The sequence below is a fragment of the Mus caroli genome, unplaced genomic scaffold, assembly GCF_978045245.1.
Source record: "Mus caroli unplaced genomic scaffold, Mus_caroli_1 scaffold_7, whole genome shotgun sequence".
Taxonomy (NCBI): Eukaryota; Metazoa; Chordata; class Mammalia; order Rodentia; family Muridae; genus Mus; species Mus caroli.
The window spans coordinates 3,317,474-3,335,610 of NW_028227262.1; the positions used below are offsets into that span (position 1 = coordinate 3,317,474).

At 43.6% G+C, this 18,137-nt stretch overlaps 1 protein-coding gene across 1 annotated transcript in view; it reads left to right on the forward strand.

The window, feature by feature from the left end:
- The window catches only part of Itpr2 (inositol 1,4,5-trisphosphate receptor type 2), a 404,943-nt gene that overhangs the window by 194,321 nt on the left and 192,485 nt on the right, over positions 1–18,137 (forward strand). Inside the window, exons 34-35 of the mRNA XM_085839778.1 lie at positions 758–878; positions 16,349–16,539. Coding sequence (XP_085695904.1) covers positions 758–878; positions 16,349–16,539 — 312 coding nt within the window. The remainder of the gene's footprint in view (positions 1–757; positions 879–16,348; positions 16,540–18,137) is intronic.

Here is an 18,137-nt window from a genome sequence, read left to right on the forward strand (position 1 = left end):
ATTAGTCTCTGAGTGTAGCATGACAACTCTTTACAGAATACTTACATTTTATTAGGAATTATAGGCTGGGTCACAGATGAGTGGGTTTCCTGTTTGTTATCTCTTCCTATGTTGGTTGCTGTGAGCAATGACATCTTTGAGGTATTGACATTGGCTTTCTCCACAGTGAACATGTCCATGGACCTCTGTCATGTCCGAGAACTTGCATTTTTTCTGATTAGGAAAATAGTTAAAGGGCCAAGGAGGGGGCAGAACGCTTGTTGTGTAAACAAGGACATGCGTTTGATCCCCCAGAACACAGGTACAAGCCAGACACCCAAGCTGGTGGATCTGTGCAGGTTCAGAGACGGGTGGACCCTGGAACTCAGAGGCCAGCCAGGTCTAGCCAAAACAGCTTCAGGTTCAGTGAGAGATCCTGCCCACCAAAATAAGGTAGAGAGTGATAGAGGAAGCTAGCTAGGTCAGCCTCTGCTGACACACACACACACACACACACACACACACACACACACACAATGAAAACCAAGTGACCAGTTTTCTGTAGTGCCTGGCATGCCTCCTGTCATTCCATTTGACACATGAGACATTTTTGTCACGTTAGGTATTTGTGAGTGTCTCTGAAGCACACAACACCGCGTGGTACCTTATTTTATGGTCCTGTTTGCTAAGGTATAGCTCAGCTCCCTCCTCGGTGGGTTAGGGGTTTGGTGGCACCATTGTTTAGGGCGTGGGGTGACCACTTTCCTTCCATTTTTAGACCCACCAGCCAGTCTTTATCCAGCTGCTGCAGTCTGCCTTCAGAATTTACAACTGTACCTGGCCCAACCCAGCCCAGAAAGCCTCTGTGGAATCCTGTATCAGAGCCCTGGCTGAAGTGGGTAAGTCATGGTGTCCGCTTTGACTTTTACACATTTCCTGAGGTAACTGTGCTTGTGGCTGAGAGCTACACATGCCTTCTTGTCTAAAACCTCACGAAGGAGTAAAACCAGGCATAGTTTTGTTTGTTTGCTTGTTGTGGAATCGTCTTGTTTGTTAATAATAGTCTGATGTTCTTAATATGTTCTTTTGGCAATAGGTATTTTTGAGTTTTTTTTTTTAACCATTCCAATTTGCGTAAACTCGGCACTGTTTAAAGGTCTATTATATACTGAAGGCTTCAAAACTAAAAATAAAATAGAGGCAAAAGATTTAAACTAAGGGGGAAGCGAGTATAAGAATTTTTATAGATGCCCAGCTCTGTGTTTAAGGTCATGTCTGTGTATAGTTGTATATTAATGATTATATAAAAATCTGTATATAGCAGTTGTGTTTATGTGTATTATGTGTGTGAATGCAGGCACATGCTTATATAGCACACACGTGGAGGTCAGAGGACAACCGCAAGCATTGGTCCTTGCCTTCTATCTCTTGTTTTTTTGCTGTGCACTGGACCATGGTTTCTTCTGTCTCTGCCTCTCATCTCACTGCAGGAGAGCTGGGCCCACAGATGCACACAGCTGCTTTATGTGGTCTCTTAGGGATCAGATTCAGGTTCTCAACTTGCCCCTTAAGCACTTAACATTAAAACATTTTTAGTCTCTCCCTAGTCTATGGCCTGACTATGACGAGATTATAGATTAACACAACTTAACTGTGGCTTCAGTCTTCAGGAAATGAAACACCAGTTATAATCTAGGAATATCAGTTGATGATTAATCTTTAGCTAATAGTAATATAGTTTGTCTAGGGAATTAATTCTAAATAAGAATTCTACCTACAAGTAAGTGGAATAAATAATTATAAATAAAATTTCTACTATGCTTGCCTCTTCAGCACACATACCACGTGGGCCTGGGCTTCCCTGCAAGGTACTGCTCAGGAGCACAGAACACTGAGCCTCTTTGGTGCCTTCCTCCCTGCGGGCCTTGTGGCTCTTGGTGCTCTGGTCTGGCTATTGCTGGGGGTGGGATTCTATTCCTCAGCTCATGTGCAAATGCTGGGGTACACCACCCTTGAGCCCCATTCCTAGTCCTCCCATATAGCATAAGCTAACGCTTTAGAACTATATTGTCACCAGTATTTTGAGCTTTATGTTTTCCACACTGTGCTTATGGTTTGTGTTGTGATCTGAGCCTCTGGCTGTATCAGGGGTGACTCTGTTCCATGCAGACTGTCACCTGTACCCCCTAGGCGGGCAGTCCCTGGCCCAGATGACCGCCTCACTCTCAGCTGACTCTGCACTCAGCCCCCTGTGCAGACTTCCAGCTCATTTCTGGGCCCCAGGGCTGTGGATCATGGCTGCTTTCCATGCCTAGTTCCACTGCGCTCCTCCTCAAGTGTTGAGAACTGAGAGGTGCTGCAAGGGAAGGAACACACAGAGAGGGAGAGCCTCCAGTACATGCTGTGTAAGAGATAAAGAAAGCCACACCCAACTCCCTAGGCTTTATTTAAAAAGATTCACAGAGCATAGCGTTGGAATGTATTTATATAAAATGATAACACCTCCCAGTGCTAGAATGATCAGTGAGATCTTTTATTTGTTCATGCTTTGACATACTTTCTGAATTTTTGATAATACATTGCTTTTGAAGTTATAATAAAATAGCAGCGGAGGGTTTTGTTTTGTTTTGTGGTGGTTGTGGTTGTGTGTGTGTGTTTTACAAAATTAGGAATTATATCAACCATTAAAAGATACCATTGATAATGGACTAAACCTCTGAAACTGTAAGCCAGCCCCACTTAAATGTTTTCCTTTTTAAGAGTTTTAATGTTGCCTTGGTCATTGTGTCTCTTCACAGCAATAAAACCCTAAGATGAGAAAAAAAAAAGATAACAATTGAAAGGAATAACAGATACTGTTTGCTTTCACACAGCACACAGAGCTTCGCTCCAGATTTTATTGCTAGGTTTTTCTTCCTGCTCTCCCCACCTCTCAGTTCTTCCTCCTTTAGTGGTCAGCAGAGCACTGGGAACTGATGCCACTCGACGCTGCTGAGCACTTAGAGGAAGTGCAGGGCACAGCACTTAGAAATCTCAGATAGAGTCAGGCTTGGGGGTACACTGTCATCCTAGCAGACAGAGTCAGGCACGGGGGTACACAGTCATCCTAGCAGACAGAGTCAAGCTTGGGGGTACACTGTCATCCTAGCAGAGTCAGGCATGGGGTATACCTGTCATCCTAGCTACATGGGAGGGTAGCTACATGGGATGATGCAGGAGAATTGCAAACTCAAGAAGACATAGAGAACCTTTGTTGCAAACTAACGAAGATTCATGAATTAATGAAGGCTGGGGACTTCACTTGTGCATATTTAATGAAAGATGCATGAATTAAGGGAGGCTGGGGACTTCACGTGTGCTCATCGTGTAAACGTGAACTTAAAGGTGTTCACAGTGTACCCAGATTAGTTATTTCATGGCAAGATACTGGAGCCATGGGCTTAAATAGTCACCAAAACTACACTGGCCTAAGTAGTATGTCTTTAAGATCTCATTTTCTGTACTAGCCAAAGCTGAATGGTTTTGAAGAAAAGCTTAGTTCCTTTTTGTATGCTAAAAGAATACGTGTGATCAGAAGTTATAGACCAGTTCTATCCAGATCCACAGCTGAGAAGACGACAGGGAGCTAGGCTTTGGTGCAGTGTCTCAGCTTTATCTACACAAGGCTGGCTGTCATCTTCCTCTTCCAGTTGGTCCCTTCTGTCTCCTGCTACACAGTCACTCTCTGTGGAGGTACACAGCTGAAGTCCCATCATTTGGGAGGCAGAGGCAGGAAGATCAGGAGTTTAAGGTCGGCTAGATTATATATTATGAACTACATGAAACTATATCTCAAAAAAACAACAAAAATATTTCTGTTAAAGTTTCTTCATGAAAGCGGATTCTTTCTGTCATCCTCACAGTGGGCTCTTTTCCTTGCGACTTATACTTTCCTTGTGGTTTTTATTTGATCCCAGCTCATGCCATCACAAGCATGGCTCTTATCTCATTAGGTTCGAGAAACAATAGCTAGGATACAACTGTCAAGTAGACACTCATAGATGCTGGAGAGAGGGCTCAGCAGTTAAGAGTGTGCTCTGCTCTTGCAGAGGACCTGGGTATTACACCTGCACTCACATCTGATGGCTCTCGACAGCTCGTCACTCCAGCTTCAGGGAATCAGATGTCCTCATCGGGCCCCCATGGGCACTGTACTCACATATACAAACCCAGACATGTACACACACAAACCATAGTTAAAAAACAAAATGAATCTTAAAAAAGACTCTCATGGAAAGATGATGCCATACAATATCATATTCCATGACATGGTCATATTATCACAGAACGATATCATCACATCATATTATACATCATCATGTCATATCATGTCATCATGTATTTCATTACAGCATTATCATATATAATTTCATTAATATCATTGCATCATATTATAACATATCATTCAATATATATATCTTCATTGTTTTATATATCATGTCATATTATATCATCATATATATCATGTCATATACTATTTCATACTATGTAATATATTATATTGTATATGATATATATCATCATATATCACCTCATTAGATTGTAAATTCTCCTATCCTATGTCATATCATCATGTCTTATTATAACATCATATATATCATGTCATATACTATTTCATATTGTTGCATAATATCACACTATATTATGATATATATCATCATGTATCACCTCATTAGATTGTATACTATCCTATTCTATCCTGTATCACCATGTCATAGCTTCATGTCATATCATATCACTATACATTATACTATTTCATATTATTATATCACATTATATTATATCATATATCACATACCATCATATATATCACCATATTATTATCATCATGCCATATATAAAATCTATATATCTACATATAATCATACATATCATCACACAATATTATATATCATGTCATATTATCATATTACATCCCATTATACCATGCCATCACAACTTCAATTATGTAATAGCTTCATCATATAATATGTGTCATCATGCCATGTTATATTATCGCCCATATATATCATCTATATGCATATCATATCATTTCATATCACACAATCATCATATATCACATCATGCCTTATAATCATACCATATCTTCATATCATAGATCCATATAACATTTGCATATTATCATATCATCACATCATATCATACCATCATTGCATACCATATTACATCATGTGATATCAGTTGTGGAAAGCCATTCCAGGCTGTAAACAGGCCAGCTGGATGGAAATCTGCTCCAGGCAGTAAACAAGTACATGTTTGGTGGATGGCCTGTCCTTAATCCCTGATTGGCTGAGCAAGCCTGCCTGGTGAGGTGATGTGACCTGTGGTGATTGGTGGGGGCGTGGTTGTGGCTGGAGTGGAGAAAAACACTTGTAACCAGAGAGGCTGGGGGATTTTAAGAAAGAAGCTGCCTGAGTAAAACTGCTTTAAGAAGAACCGGTGGTTGCGTTTTGCTTGCTGGTCGAGTTGGACGCTACAAGTGGTGCCGAAACCCGGGACCCGATTCCTCCACCGAAGAGGTTCAGAACTTTCTGCAGTCAGGGTCTGTCAACAGGATGAGTACAGTAAGTAACTCAGTATCCCAGGATTGGGATTAGGCTCTCGGTAAAGAGACAAATAGGCTCTCGGTAAAGAGACAAATAGGCTCTCGGTAAAGAGACAATAAGGCTCTCGGTAAAGAGACAATAAGGCTCTGGAGACAAGAAAGTGAAAGTAAGAGAGAAAGTGAAAGTAAGAAGGTAGTAAAAGTAAGAGGATAATAGGGACAGTCTATGGGTTACTTTCTTTTTCTAGCCATTTGAGTAATTTTTCTGAGGGCATGAATGACTAGGTATGGGGTCGTCACAGTCACCCAATTTTTTCAGCGCTCGATGAGCTGCTAAGAGCGAAGGGCGCAAAACTCAAAAAGCATACCATTCAAGCCTTCTTCGAGGAGTGTGACAAGGTTGCTCCTTGGTTTGCCGTGTCGGGCCGTTTGACTCCTGCTAACTGGGGTAGGTTGGGAAGAGACCTAGATTTCTCCTGGGAGCAGGGTGTCCTAAAGAAGGTACTAGAGCAGTGTGGAAACTAGTGAATAGCTGTTTAGAAGATGAGCGCTGTTATCAAGCAGTGGAAACAGGCAAGCAAGCACTAGAACAATTGAAGGAAGAGAGATCATTAAAGTCCGAAAAGGAGAGCTCATCAAGCTCTGAAGGTGGATCAGAGGAGGATATAGAGGAGCTAGCATGGGAGTTAGGAAGAAGCTCCTTGTATCCTGATTTTACAAGATTAAAGAAAGATAAGGAAGGGCATGATGGGATGTTTCAACCATATGTGCTTGAGCTGCCCATTAGGGTAGGGATTTGTTGAAAATAGTGTCCAGTTTAGGAGCAAGGATCGCCCCTACGGCCGTTTGGCCTCAAAAGATACATTTGAGGGTTGATTCCTTGCATATTTGTTTCAAATTTTAGAAGGAGACTCAGAGTTAAGTTCCAAAAGGGAATTAACACCTGAGGCTAGAAAGGCCCTTACCCTAGTGGAAGTAGAATTGATTAACGCCCAGCTTCAGCGTTGTAGAGAAGGGTTACCCATTTTGATAATATTACCTACTGAGATGCAACCCACAGGATTATTGTGGCAAGAAGGTCCATTGTTATGGATCCATTCCAAAATATCTGCTGGGAGGACATTAGATCCTTACCCTACAACAGTGACTTCTTTAGCCTTGTTGGGAATTCAGCATTGTTTACAATTTTTTGGTATAAAACCCAGCTCTATTGTAATCCCTTATGATGGGTATCAGCAAAAGGTCCTAACAGCAAATATTGATGAGTGGGCTATTTTAGCCTGTATTAATGAGGGCCCATTTGATAATCATTATCCCAAACATCCATTAATGACATTTTTTTAAGGAACATCCAGTCATTTTTCCTCAAGTGGTGAGGAAAGCACCCATTAAGGATGCAGTTAATGTGTTTACTGATGGATCAAAAACTGGATGTGGAGTATATATGGTAGAGGGGAAAGATCCTGTGGTCAGGCAGTATTATCCCTGTACTCCGCAGATGGTGGAATTACAAATAGTTATTGAGGTCATTAAGGATTGTGATTTTCCTTTTAATCTAATTTCAGATTCACAATATGTAGTTAATTTAGTTTTATCCCTAGAAGTGGCAGGCCAAATAAAAGCTCGTAGTACCATCCAAGCCTTGGCCTTACAATTACAGAAGTTGCTGTGGGAAAGACGCCAACCATTATATAGTGGACATGTCCGTGCCCATAGTGGGCTTCCAGGACCCTTAAGTAGGGGAAATGATATTGTGGATAATTGTACTCGTATGGAGTTCATATTTTTAGCATCCCCTATGGAGTTAGCCTCACAATTTCATTCTAAATTTCATGTTAATGCTAAAACTCTGCAGAGAAAATTTGGAATCTCTAGAGCACAAGCTCGGGATGTAGTCACTACCTGTGGACGTTGCCTTGAGTTTCAACACCCACTTTCTTATGGAGTGGATCCTAGAGGATTGCTCCCTCTACAGGTGTGGCAGATGGATGTGACACATTTTTCAGAATTTGGCAAATTGAAATACGTTCATGTATCCATTGACACATGTTCAGGAATAGTTTATGCATCTCCCATGGCAGGGGAAAAGGCCTCCCACGATATACAGCATTGTTTGGAGGCCTGGGCTGCTTGGGGTAAACCCCAACAACTTAAAACAGATAATGGCCCTGCATATACTGCCAAAACCCTGGTGTCCTTTTGTCAACAGATGGAAGTACAAGTTAAACACGGCCTACCATATAATCCTCAAGGCCAGGGAATCATTGAACGAGCACATAGAACCTTAAAAGAATTATTAATAAAACAAAAGGGGGGAATAGGCTATGGCCATACCCCAAAGATAAGAATCTCATTAGCTCTTTTTATCTTAAATTTTTTGCAATTGGATAAGCAAGGTTGCTCTGCTGCTGAACGACATGCTAATAATAGCCCCAGTAAACTGGGGTATGCTAAATGGAAGGATGTGCTTACAGGATCATGGAATGGTCCGGATCCCATGTTAGCCTGGGGGAGAGGGTCTGTTTGCATGTTTCCACAAAATTGCGCAGAGCCAGTGTGGGTTCCAGAGCGGCTAGTGCGACACTGTCAAAATGAAGAAGCTGATCTTGCTGGTGATGAGCATGTGTCTGCCCCTGATGGGTGCGGAACCCAGATGGGGAATACTGTCGGTGTTTAAATTGGACTGTAAAATTTGATGGCAAGATGAATGAGCTTCGCTCAGCGATTGTCACCGTGAATTCTATCCAAGTGGATCCTGGCTTGGCATCAGGAAAGAATGGACTGGGATAGGTGCCCTCGCTGTGGCCCTTGTTTTGGCATGCATGTTGGGTGTATGGTGTATGTGTTGGTTGCGGACTGCCGTCATGGTGGTGCAAGCTCTTGCCACAGTGGAAGCAGGGCAGTCACCTCAGATTTGGCTTGCTGCCATGAAGAATGAACAATGAAGCCATCGCTCTGTAGGGTTGTAAGGCTAAGCACTGCACAGAGGTTAGTCTGGAAGCTGTTTGACAATCTCTGGGAGGTATGTCTGATTGCATGAGGGTTGAGTGTCCTAGTGTCCTTCCCCCAGGAAAAATGGCATGGGAGAAGGTCAGGGTTGCTCTGGGTAAAAACCTGTGAGCCTAAGAGTCAATCCTGTACATGGCCCCTATTTCTGCACACTGGGGATCAGACCTCTATCTTCACCCATGGAGCTTGTTCAAAAAAAAAAAATATATAAAAGGGGGAATTGTGGAAAGCCATTCCAGGCTGTAAACAGGCCAGCCGGATGGAAATCTACTCCAGGCAGTAAACAAGCCCATGTTTGGTGGATGGCCCGCCCTTAATCCCTGATTAAGGGCAGAGCAAGCCTGCCTGGTGAGGTGATGTGACCTGTGGTGATTGGTGGGGGCATGGAGAAAAACACTTGTAACCAGAGAGGGTGGGGAATTTTATGAAAGAAGCTGCCTGAGTAAAACTGCTTTAAGAAGAACCGGTGGTGCATTTTGCTTGCTGGTCTAGTTGGACGCGGCAATCTTCATAGTTCATATTCAGTCATATAGTTCAATCATCTGTAAGCCTATCTTCATATCATAAGATTTCTTCTATTTGAAATCTCTTGTTTCTCACTTCTTTGCTGATTGCTTCTCATTCAAAATGGAGACTCTGAAAGCAGGGACTTTGACTTTTTTGTCATCAGGGCCTGGAAATTTGTTTCTGATAAACAGGATAATAAATGTATTTGTTACTCTCTCGTCACTGAGATATTCATTTCGGCTTCAGCTTTCTTTCAAAATGCATAGCAGACTGGGGCCATAAAGACTGTGAGTTCCTCCTGGTCACAGAGAGGGAGATGAAGAAAGGGGAAGAGATGGGAGGGAGAGGTGGAGGGAACAAGAGAATGGGAGGGTGGGGGAGTCTGACTTCGAGACATCTAGGATACATTTACTTACAGGTTGTGTGGCATGGACTCAGCGTTACCTTTCCGGATGACTAGTCAAGCCTTCCTCTCCTGTTCTTGGGTGACTGTAAGAAGAACATGCTTTGTTCAGGTAGAGGATTATAGGAGCGTCCATGTGGTAGAGTTAGACTGTCACACAGGAAGCATGTATCCGTGCTTTCAATGTTCTTCCTATTTAAAATCTCTACTGGGTTGGGGAAATAGCTCAGTCAGTAGAGCACACACAAGGGGACCTACGGTCAATCTGTACAGACATATGAAGAGCTTTGACATTGTGGCATGTGCCTCTAATTCCAGTCCTGTCAAGGCAGAGATAGGAGGGTCCCTGGGGCTTACTGGCCCAATTCCAGGCTAGTGAGAGAGGTGGGGTCAGTAAATACAGGCAAAGTTGTCTGGTCTCCATACAGGCATGTGCACACACATGTACCCTTGTGCGCGCGCGCACACACACACACACACACACACACACACACACACACACAAAGGCACACACACACATACACACGCACAGAGGCACACACAGGCACACACACAGACACACACAGAGGCACACTCAGGCACACACACAGCTACACACACACAGCTACACACACACACACACACACACCCACACACACACACCGTGCATGCTCCACTGACTGAGCTATTTCCCCAACCAGTAGAGATTTTAAATAGGAAGAACATTGAAAGCACAGAGGCGCACACAGCCACACACACACAGCCACACATACACACAGAGGCACACACACAGAGGCACACACACACACACGCACACACACTCACATGCACACACACACAGACATAAATCCTTGTGTGTGGATTTATTCTGAGGACTTTGCGCTGGAGAGCAGGTGCAGCTCCCGCCCACGTCTTCCTCCTCCAGCTCCAGCTGTTCTGGTTCTGATGGGCTGACACCCAAGCACATTTTCTAATTAATGCTCCCTCTCCCTGCTGCCTCTCCCCCATACCTGTCAGTGTGTAAATCTAAGCACTTTTCCATGGCACCTCTCACAGAGCTGTATGTGTTTTCAGAAGGTTCGGTCTGGCAGATACCATCAGTGACTCCAGCTAGTTAAAAACGTTCACAGAACACACAATTTTTAATGAATTATAATTAGAAATAGATTCTGATTACATCCTAAAGCCCCTGAAGAGACTTGTCATATCCAGGAAAATTTTAGGATTTATAAGCCTAATTAGGAGGTTAGCCTTGTAATAAAAATACCCGTGAATAAAGGTGGCTCATTTCTGAGAAGTCATCTTCTCTAGGCAAAGGTCCCCCAAAGCAAAGTGCCTGGGCATTGGCCTCTCTCCCACTCATTTGTTAGGGACTTGGATGTCTGTCCTCTGGTGACACATCCTTAACAAGGCAGTTGTTCTAACTTAGGGACGAAAAAGGAACACGTCTTTGTAGGAAATTTAATATGACCCATATTACATGTGGCAGGCATGAGGAATGACTGGGCATAGCAGGCTCATTAGCTGAGTGTTGTTGTTAACCATGGGGAATTCACCCTGCTCTGTATATACTGCATACACCACAGAGCCCAGATTGTTCCAGCTTGATCACAGTGTTGACTTAAAAACATTGTTTTCCCAGTCAGTGCTCCTGTGCATGAGGCAAAACAAATGCTTTTCCTAATCTCAGGGTTCCTTTCTGACTCCCACCCCTGGTGCCTTTTAACCAACCAACTCAGCACTTTTCATTTTGATTTCAAACTAATATCTGTATCGACAGAGCAGGGAATTTACCTCAGGCCATTTTGTAGAGTTTTTTTTTTTTATTTAAAATTTAATTTGTTTGCTGTTGTCTTGTTATGCTGAGAAGTGAACCACACACTTCATGTGTGCTGGGCATATGTCCTACCGTGAGCTGCACTCCCAGCCCTTAAAGTGTTGGCTCACTGTCTTGTATGCCCCTGGTGTCTCCTTGGTTGTAGGGTTAATCTTTTGTGGCTTCAAAGTCACGGTTTAACCATAGGCCACAGTTTACATTGAGGCCTGGAAAGTTGCGTATTTTGCCTGGTGTTCATATTGTGTAGTTCATATTAAGGCAGGACACTGGATCAGAATGGTCATGCAAATTGGGGAACAGAAAAATATTCGAACAGTTCACGATGGTGGAGTGCCTTCAGCTTTCCCTCCATGTGCCACCACTGAAGACGACGTTGAACGGCTAGTCATGGGCGGACCTGGGGTGGGCATGTGTGGCTGTACGCACTTACTCATACAAGGGACAGAGACTCAGCACTGAACTAAATTTCCACGGATGTCTTTGGAAAAGTCTTCCTGCAGCTTTTTCTTGTATGTCATTAAAAAAACAAACAAACATTTCATTGCTGTTGTTCTCATTCGTGCATATCTCATGTGTCTGCGTGTGGGTTTGTGCAGTGAGTACAGGCCTCAGAGTCTGGAAGAGGGAGAGCATCATGGACTCTGAGAACTGAGCTCAGATCCTGTGGAAATATGTACTCTTACCCAGTCAGCCATCCCTCCAGCCCTGTCTTCTGTATTTTTAGCAGCTATCCTTAGATGCTGGGAGCCTCTAATGTGTCTGACCCATAAGTGCACAGTCTAAGCAGAGCCGACAGCCTGGCTGCAGTGCTCTGTCACTTTGGTTGGCTGGGCAGTGACCCTGAAGGCGCACCATTCAGTGTTCAGTTGCTCAGCTCTTCAAAGCCAATGCTGCTCATGTGGGAAATGCCCAAGAAAGAGCAGAAGTCTCAACAGAGTTTGATCATGGATCAAGACTGAGTATCTATAAAAGCCATGTGTGGCTCAGCAGTGTGGAGGCTGCCTGTTCCGGAAGCAACGTGTCTTGATGTAGCGTGGGAGAGGGACATGGACAGAGGCACTGTGTGCTTCCACGGGAAGCTGTCAGGGACAGCAGGGGTTTGTTCTAGATGAATCTAGACTACTGTGCGCTGGGTCAGGAGGGCTGCTCCCAGTGGCAGTGTTCCTAAGCCTTCAGCTGAAACTTGCATTTAAGTTGGTATCTGTTGGCAGCAGATATTTCTTGTTTCACTGAAGTGTTAAATAGCACTTAACTGGTGGTGAATTTTCACCAGTAGAAACAGTCCCATTTACCAGTATTTTCCTATTAATGCAAAAGAGAACCTTTCTCCCTCCCCTCCCTCCCTCCTTGCCTCCCTCCCTCCCTCCCCCATCTCTCTCCTCTATCCCACCTCTCCCCTCTTTCCTCCCTTCTCTTTCCCATCTGTCTCCTCTTCCTCTCTCTCTAATCTCCCTCTATTTCCCTATTTTCTTCTCATTTCCCTTTACTACCTTCTCTTTGCCTTCTCTCTCCTCCCACTCCTTCTTCATCTTCTCTCTTTGTCTCCTTCTCCTCTCACCTCTTTCTCCCTTCCTCCCTTCTTTCCTTCCCTCCCTCTTCCCTTCCCCCACTCTCCCTTCCCTCTCCCTCCCTCTCTTCCTCTCCCTCCCTCTTATCCCCCTTCCCTCCCTCCTTCCCTCCCTCCCTCCTCCTATCTCCCATTCTTCTTTCCTATGTTTAGCATTAAGAACACATTTTCTGGGTCCTGTTGCTGTAACTGTGACTGTGATCCACATATGTCCATTTCTTGACTGAGTAGCTCTAAGACTCACGCTTTCACGTATATTACAAGGAAACACTGCACCCTCCCATACTCTCTGCTTCTTGTTGGTTGTGTTAATGGCTTCCCACAGTTGTGGTTTGTGATATCTGCGTTCCGGTTTGGAATAGAATTCATTCTTCTCTGTCGGAAGTTGTAGGTTGTGATAGACAAATGTGTAACTATTTGCAATAATGAAGTCTGTGGAACCAAATGTTTCCCGATGGGCTGTCCCTGTCATGAGGGACCTTTCGTTTGCTCCTAGCTCTGTTCTCCTGATCAAGCTCAGCTTGAGTCTACCCAGTTGACATTTTATTGGATTCTTTTCTCGTTTTTGATGCAATTCTGTGCACAGGAGTTTCAGAGAAAAGTTTCTTAGGCATCTATTCTGGAATGTTCTTATCAGGGAATTGAATTTGAGTTTTGGTTGGGTTGTATACAGATTATAGCTCTCAAAACCAATGTCTGTCCATTCCATCCACCCAGCCCAGCCCTGCAGATGAGAATTCAGCAGCCAGACTGATATTTCTAGGTATCACTCTTCAATCTTGACATCCTTAAGTTTCTTTGTGTTAACTTGGCACTGTGCTCATTTGTCTAATCTCACATTGCTGTCAGAGCAACATTTATAGTTTATAGTTCTATAAAGGTGGGTCAGAGTCTCACAGTAAGTGTAGGTGACACCAGGTTCTCCCAGCAGCTCCAGGCAATGGCTGTACCTGGTCTTTCTGTTAGTCTTGCTGTCTACTGACAGCTGCTGGCATCCTTGGCTCATAACCTGGTCTTCTACCTTCATGTGGAGTGTCTGCCCTGTGTGTCTCTCTCTTCTTACTTTCTGATACAGAGCAGTCAGTGTGGACAGGGCAGCACCTAATTCAGGAAGACCATCATCTCGATGACATCATAAAGACACTATTACCAGATAAGGTCATATTTCCAGGTACTGATTGATAACTCAGACATCAAGATTTGCTTCTGGGGGAGAAAGTTCGACCTCTGACCTCTGACAGCATTCTAAATTTTCAGCAGAATTGTAGCCTCTCTGCTCAGTTCGTCCCATTAACAACCAGTGAGTCATTTATCAGAGGCTTTGCACGCTGCTTCACACACAAGAAATTTATCTTTGAAACAAAAGTTTATTTTGATTTTTATGTGTGTATGTGTATGTCTGCTCATCTGTAGGTGTTCTCATGCATGCAGTACCTGGAGTGGCCAGAAGAGGGTATCAGATCCTCAGAAACTGGAGTTACAGGCAGTTGTCAGCTGACCCACATGGGTGCTGGGAACCAATCCCCGGCTCTTACCCACTGAACCATCCCTCCAGCTCCTCAATACATTTCTTAATTCTTTATACTCAATATGTCAGCCTTTTCCTTTTGTCACTTCCATTTCTCAGGTCTGTATCTTCCTGGATTGGCCCCCACCCTACTTCATATCTTTTAATCCCCTCCTTTAGTCTTTTATGTGTATGTTCTAGCAGATTCCCTGGCTTCCTTTTCTAGTTTTCCACTTTTGTTTCTTTTTCTTTGTTAGTTAATCTTTGGAAGGTTTATTTTTACAACCATATTTTAATTTTCAAGATCTTCTTTTCCCCTCTTTAAAAGTTTTAGGGTGTGGTGTCTACTCAAATTTCCTAGGGACAACAATTAGAATTAAATATTTCTCGCTTTGTCTTGAATCATGTTTCACAGAAGGTCATTGTTTTCGGTGCTAGTGGTTTTATTTGTGATCCCTGATGCTTTGTTGTAGTCGGCAATGGCTGCCATGGGTGGTGTGTGTGGGAGGGGCTGTTGCTGGCATGAGTGTCCACTGTAGTCTAGAAGGTCTATTCCTGGCCTGGAGTCCTTGCAGAAACGGGAAAGGCTAACCTGGAGTTCCGTGGAAAGGGCTGGGCTAATGACATGGGAACCTCCCCTTTGTGAGTGTGTGTGTGTGTGTGTGTGTGTGTGTGTGTGTGTGGTGTGCACAGATGTGTGTGTGGTGTGTGCATGTATCTGTGAATGTGTGTGTGTGTGCGCACTAGTGTGTGCACACATATGGGTGTGTTTATGGGATAAGTGGAGAGCCACAGTGGGTGTTAAAGGGAGACTTGCTTGGTGGTTGGGGTCTCCATGTGGTCCTCCCTTAGCCAGATCTGCCCCTTGCACACACATACACACACACACACACACCCCACCTCCAGGTGCCCCTTATCTGATGATGTTTAGAGTCATGTCAATCTCTGTCCTGCTTCTCTGCCAGTCTTAACACCATCTATCATCTAGCACTCTCCGCTTTCTTGAGGGAATGTTTTTCTATTTTTCTAACTATTCTCTGGGTGAGAATGGATGCCTTGGATTCTGAGTTGTGCCCATCAGAGGGAGGAGGACCTTCCTTCCCTAATATTTGGGTGGGTTCTTGAGTAGCCCAGATGACCCAGTGTGCCCGAGGCCACACCTTCTAGTGGCTCATTGTCTTCCTGGGAAGGCCTGCTTCAAGTCCAGGCTTCTGTGGGCTCATGTTTCTCCAATGGCCTAGTTACCTCTTCACTGTGGTAGAAATGCCACACTTCCCTTTTCTCATGACAAGCATTCTGATTTTTCAGCATTATTGTGACTAAGTCTGTTAAGACGCGTGTATCAGTGGGTCTCAGGAAGAAAGCCAGGCCCCTTACACCACCTCCCAAGGAAGGTTTGTTGGGTTGTTTTTTTCCTTTTAACTTTTCCGCTATTTCTGCTGTGAGATATTTGATCACATGCAGTTTTGTGGGCATACATATATACACACATGTAAACACACACACACACCCTCTAATTAAGTTAGTAGTTTGGCAGGACTTGGCTCTGTGTTTTCTGTCTGGGTTTTTATTCTCTTTGGCATCTGGGAAGGTAGAGACTTGCATGCTTGTTAGAGTGCTCTCCATATTGATGTTGGAGTGGAGTCCATCTCAGACATTAATCACCGGGAAATCAAATAGGATCTTGAAGGTTCAGCGATCACATGGTACTAATTGGTCTGGAGAACTCAAATAACTGTCGCAGATTTTAGCCTGAAAGTATGTGAAAAGATTACATGGCAAAGTTGGAAGACTTACTCCTTCGTTCATTCACTCGTTTGTTCGTTCCTTCCTTCCATCCTTCCTTCCTTTTTTCTTTCTTTCCTTCTTAAAAAAAAAGTCTTTGATGTTGTTAGTGTATCTGGCTAATGTTTAAAAAAACTTTAACCAAATCGAGAGCTAAATGCTTCCCATTTTTTTCTTTTTTCTTTTTTCAGCCAAAAACCGTGGGATTGCGATCCCGGTCGATTTGGACAGCCAGGTCAACACGCTCTTCATGAAGAATCACTCAAGTACGGTGCAGAGGGCAGCCATGGGCTGGAGACTCTCAGCTCGCTCTGGACCTCGCTTCAAGGAAGCTCTTGGAGGACCAGCCTGGGATTACAGAAATATCATTGAAAAGTTACAGGTACAATGAGAACGGGAAGTGACGTGAATATTTTCTAAATCCTGCATCCTTAAAATGTGTCTCATAATACGATGAGGTTGAAAATGTCAAAATTTTTTTCTTATTTATTTTATGTATATGAGTACACTATAGCTGTCTTCACACACATCTTCAGACACATCAGAAGACGGTATTGGATCCCATTACAGATGGTTGTGAGCCACCATGTGGTTGCTGGGAATTGAACTCAGGACCTCTGGACAAGCAGTCAGTGCTCTTAACTGCTGAGCCATCTCTCAAGCCCCCAAAATGTCAAATCTTGTTAGGGGTAAAGCTCTCTTCTCTGCTTCTCTGTCACTGCTATCCCTTAAATGAGCAGTTTCTGGAGTGATTGTCTTGACTGACATAACTTTTTAATGAGTATATATAATCTGATGCTCTCTGATAATTTCTTAGTGAGTAGTGGTCCTTAATATAAAAATAATTATAATGCTAATACTAAAATTAGTAAAATAGCTCACTCTAAAAATAGATGTAATAAATTAAGTTTCTGTAATATTGACTCATTTTATCTTCCATTGTTCACTTACATCCCTTTGGTCAGAGTGAGCCAATCCCTCTCTTCACCGGTCCTTGTATATTTTTCGCAAGTCCACATCTGTGGTCTGGCCTGTTTGTTCAGGCATAGTAAGTGTGGCACATGGCTATAATTTTCTGTGGCTGCCACCATAGGCAGGATGTTTTAAGCAACAGGAATGTATTCTGTTATAAATCTGGAGGTGGGAGATTTGGGTATCTCTCGGTGGGCTTAGTTTCATGTGAGATCATCATCACTAGTGCTAGATTCCTGGTTTCTCATTGGTATTCCCTCTGTGCCAGTGTACACCTGTGCCCCAATTTCTGTCAGTTATGTGAACACCACTCAGTCACACTGGATTATACAGTTGCTCGTATGAATTCATTTTATCCTAGTGACATACCAGGCCTCATCCCCAGGTAAGTCACTCGCTGACTGTTCTGAGACAAGACTTTGACACATACACTTTGGGAGGAGATAGGATCTTAAGGGTGGACCTCATGAATGAGGTTAGTTCTCTTATACTGTAGACCTAAGGTGTTGTGTTTATCCTCCGTACCACACGGGGACACTGCAACATGGTCTCTGTGCACAGCAGGAAGTAGGCACCAAGACTGCTGATTCCTTATTCTTGGATTCCTACCCCCCGAGCTGTGAACACTGAGCTTGGCCTCCGTGGGCACTTGTACTCATGTGCACCTACCCGCACACATACACATGATTAAAAATAAAATATTTAGAAAATAAGGCAGCAACTGTAATGGAGAGAGGTAGATAGATTTGAGATGGATTTTCTTGTAGGGTCAGGATGGATGGATGAATTTCGGGGCAAAGGCAGGAGGCATCAGGGTTACCCCAGGCGGTTGTAATTGCACCATTTGCTAAGACATGAAGTAGTGCAAGGTTGGGGAAGATTTGGAGTTGGATATTTGTCTGCCAGCCAGATAGCTGGGTGTGTGAGTCTGGAGTGGTGTGGACAGATCTCTATGCTGGCAGTATCAATTTGAATGTTCTAGTGTGAATATAGTGGTGGCAACCATAG